This window comes from Octopus bimaculoides, chromosome 23 (genome assembly GCF_001194135.2).
Source record: "Octopus bimaculoides isolate UCB-OBI-ISO-001 chromosome 23, ASM119413v2, whole genome shotgun sequence".
In the NCBI taxonomy this organism is placed as follows: Eukaryota; Metazoa; Mollusca; class Cephalopoda; order Octopoda; family Octopodidae; genus Octopus; species Octopus bimaculoides.
In genome coordinates, this window is record NC_069003.1 from 16301713 (window position 1) to 16304630 (window position 2918).

A 2918-nucleotide genomic window follows, 5' to 3' on the forward strand; every position below is an offset into this window, starting at 1 on the left:
TATGTATGATTGTAATTGGTTGGTTGCATATTTGTTCGTTTGTCTACTTGTCTGTTTGTCTCCTATGTACTAGAAAACCAGTCGACCAATTATGCTCAAACTTGGTATGTTCCTTAAACCTAGGATTAGGTTTTGCACAAACTTGAATCCTGTCCATGACCATGGGGTCAAATTTTTGGCCTCCAGGGATAGATAGATAGATAGATAGATAGATAGATAGATAGATAGATAGATAGATAGATAGATAGATAGATAGATAGGCAAGCAGGCAGGCAGGCAGGCAGGCAGACGGACAAGCAGAAAGACAGAGACATGTGGACGGATGGACGGATGGATGGGTGGATGGGTGTGCGGATGAGAGAGTAGGTGGATGGACAGAGAGACAGACAGACACATAGATAGATAGATAGATAGATAGATAGATAGATAGATAGATAGATAGATAGATAGATAGATAGAGGTACCTGTGATATTGGAGGGTGAGCATGGTGAATAATCATGGAACGAGAGTAGGCGAAGAGAGATTATTTCTGTCAGAGAAGTGCGCGTTTGCTGATTGGTTAATTTTGGCCATACGTTGGCGGAATTAATTGTAGGAGATGTTGTATGTTAGGCTATGTATGTTTGTATGGAACTGGACGTATAAGAATGGAAATTATGTGAGAGAGGCTGACGGCAGTGGTATCGATTCAGGCATTCATCACAGAATGCTGTAATTGTATGCCAATGTGGTGCTGTCACCATAAAATGGTGTGATATCGATATAGTAAGGTGAAGGGGATAATGACTTAACAGCAAAATGGAATGTCGATTGTATTAATGTTGGAAGGGAGCAAAAACATTTTTTAAGTATAACCAAGTTTTATTTTGTGCTTTGTTAATTATCGTTCTTAATTATATCATTACCACTGTTGCTGAGAGGTTAGTTTTGAAGAACTACCAAACAGCTTTCACGTCAGACTTTAAATATGACGATCGTACTTTTTAAACCCTTTTGATACCAAACCGCCCGAGACTGCCTTTGTTTCTGTGATACAAACTTCCTGTTGTAAAGTAATTTAAATTAGAACCTTCCATCAAAATTTCATGTTACTTTATGTTTCAAACACCAGCTTAATAATTACAAAGTTATTTCACTAAATTCCTCATTAATTTCAAAATTAAGTGAAACAAAGCCTGCGTGCTCCGTAACTGACCTGAGATCGCCCCGAGTTCTATGATAAAATCTTGCTGTTTTAAAGTGATATCGATTTAAAATTTCTTCCATGAAAATTTCATGTTAATTTATGTCTCAAACATAAGCTTAATAATAAAATTGTAAAGCGAGCAGCCACACCAAAGTGGCAGATAAATATTACTACTAGTTTAACCCCAGGTGGATTCTCCACCAGCTGGTTTTCAGAGTAGCTACCCGCTTTATTGTTTAGTATACGTTACTACTCTATCTCTTCTTAAGATTTTATAAATAACAAAATTATTTTACTAAATTCACTATTTTCAAAAGTAATTGAAAGAAAGCTAGTGTTGTATGACTATAACCTGACACTTACCCCTGGTGCGATACATATATACAAATATACAAACTTTCTGTTTTAAAGTGATATAAATTAAAGCCTATCAAAATTTCATATTGTGTTCCAAACGACAACTTAATAATGACAATTCTATTTTATGAATTTTACTAAATTCTTCATTATCTTCAAACTTATTTGGAACAAAAACAGTGTATCTCAGAAGAAATATGGTAAAAAAAAGGGTTAAGTTTATCTAAATTAAAACCTATCACAATTTCATGTTAATTTGCTAATCTCATGTTAATAATGACGAAATTATTTAACTAAATTCTTAATTATTATCAATACTCATAGAAACAAAAAGAAATTTGAATTTCAACAAAAGTATGGAAACGAAAGAGTTTAAAATGTCTCGATGCTTTTTTTCTGTCTCTGTCTATGTGAGTGTGTGTGTGCGTATACGTGTGTGTGTGTCTCTGTCTCTCTCTTCCCTCTCTCTCTTTCCCTCTCCCTCTCTCTCCCTCTCTCTCTCTCTCTCTCTTCTTTGTTCTCTTCCTTTTTATTATTTAATTTTGTTTTATTTTATATTTCTTTTTGACATGGTTGCCGTTTGGAGCAGGATGACAAAAGCACCTTGGACAAACCACAAGATGTGCAACGCCGTTACAGCCTGGTACCACCAACGTCTGCCGTTCCAGGCATCAGCTTGACAACCGAAGACAACAGCTGCGGAACCAGTCCCGACTACTCACGTCGACCAAGTGCCCATAGCTTGGGAACCTTTAATCTACCCGTAAGTGCTGCTTTTGATCGGTTAACCGGAGGCAGTTTGTATCGGCGCTCCAGCGCCCACAGCCTGGGGGTGCTGCCAATTGGCCTGAGCGGGCACACAGAGTGGGGTAGCAATTCCAGCCGACGTTCGAGCTCGCATAGTTTGGGTATGTACTCCCTGAGCTATTTCGGTGAAGATGGCTGGAGTAGACAAAGTTCTCGGAGGACAAGCGCCCATAGTCTTGGACCGGTGATCATGCCCGTAAGTTCATACAGAAATAATAGTCCAATGTGAAACAAAAAAAACACCCCTGCTGTGATTACTGTGATCTCTGGATGTTGTCAATATCGGCACCCACCCGTGCGACTACCCGCCCACCACCCTTTTTCTCTTGACTTATACACGTTTGCCCTCTCAGCTCCACGCCAAATCAATCAAAAGACAGACATACCACAAAGTTTAATCGTAGTTTGCATACACATACATGCACATACGCATACACACACTTAGAGAAACCTGCAGACATATTATATATATGCATATATATATATATATACTCACGTACACACATGTATGCACATGCTTGTATACAAATATATATATGCATGTATGTATGTATGTACATATATATA

The 2918-nt window shown here is 38.0% G+C and overlaps 1 protein-coding gene across 1 annotated transcript in view; it reads left to right on the top strand.

The window, feature by feature from the left end:
• LOC106871153 (uncharacterized) overlaps positions 1-2918 on the top strand; it is a 61924-nt gene that overhangs the window by 6715 nt on the left and 52291 nt on the right. Inside the window, exon 2 of the mRNA XM_014917462.2 lies at positions 2134-2547. Coding sequence (XP_014772948.1) covers positions 2134-2547 — 414 coding nt within the window. The remainder of the gene's footprint in view (positions 1-2133; positions 2548-2918) is intronic.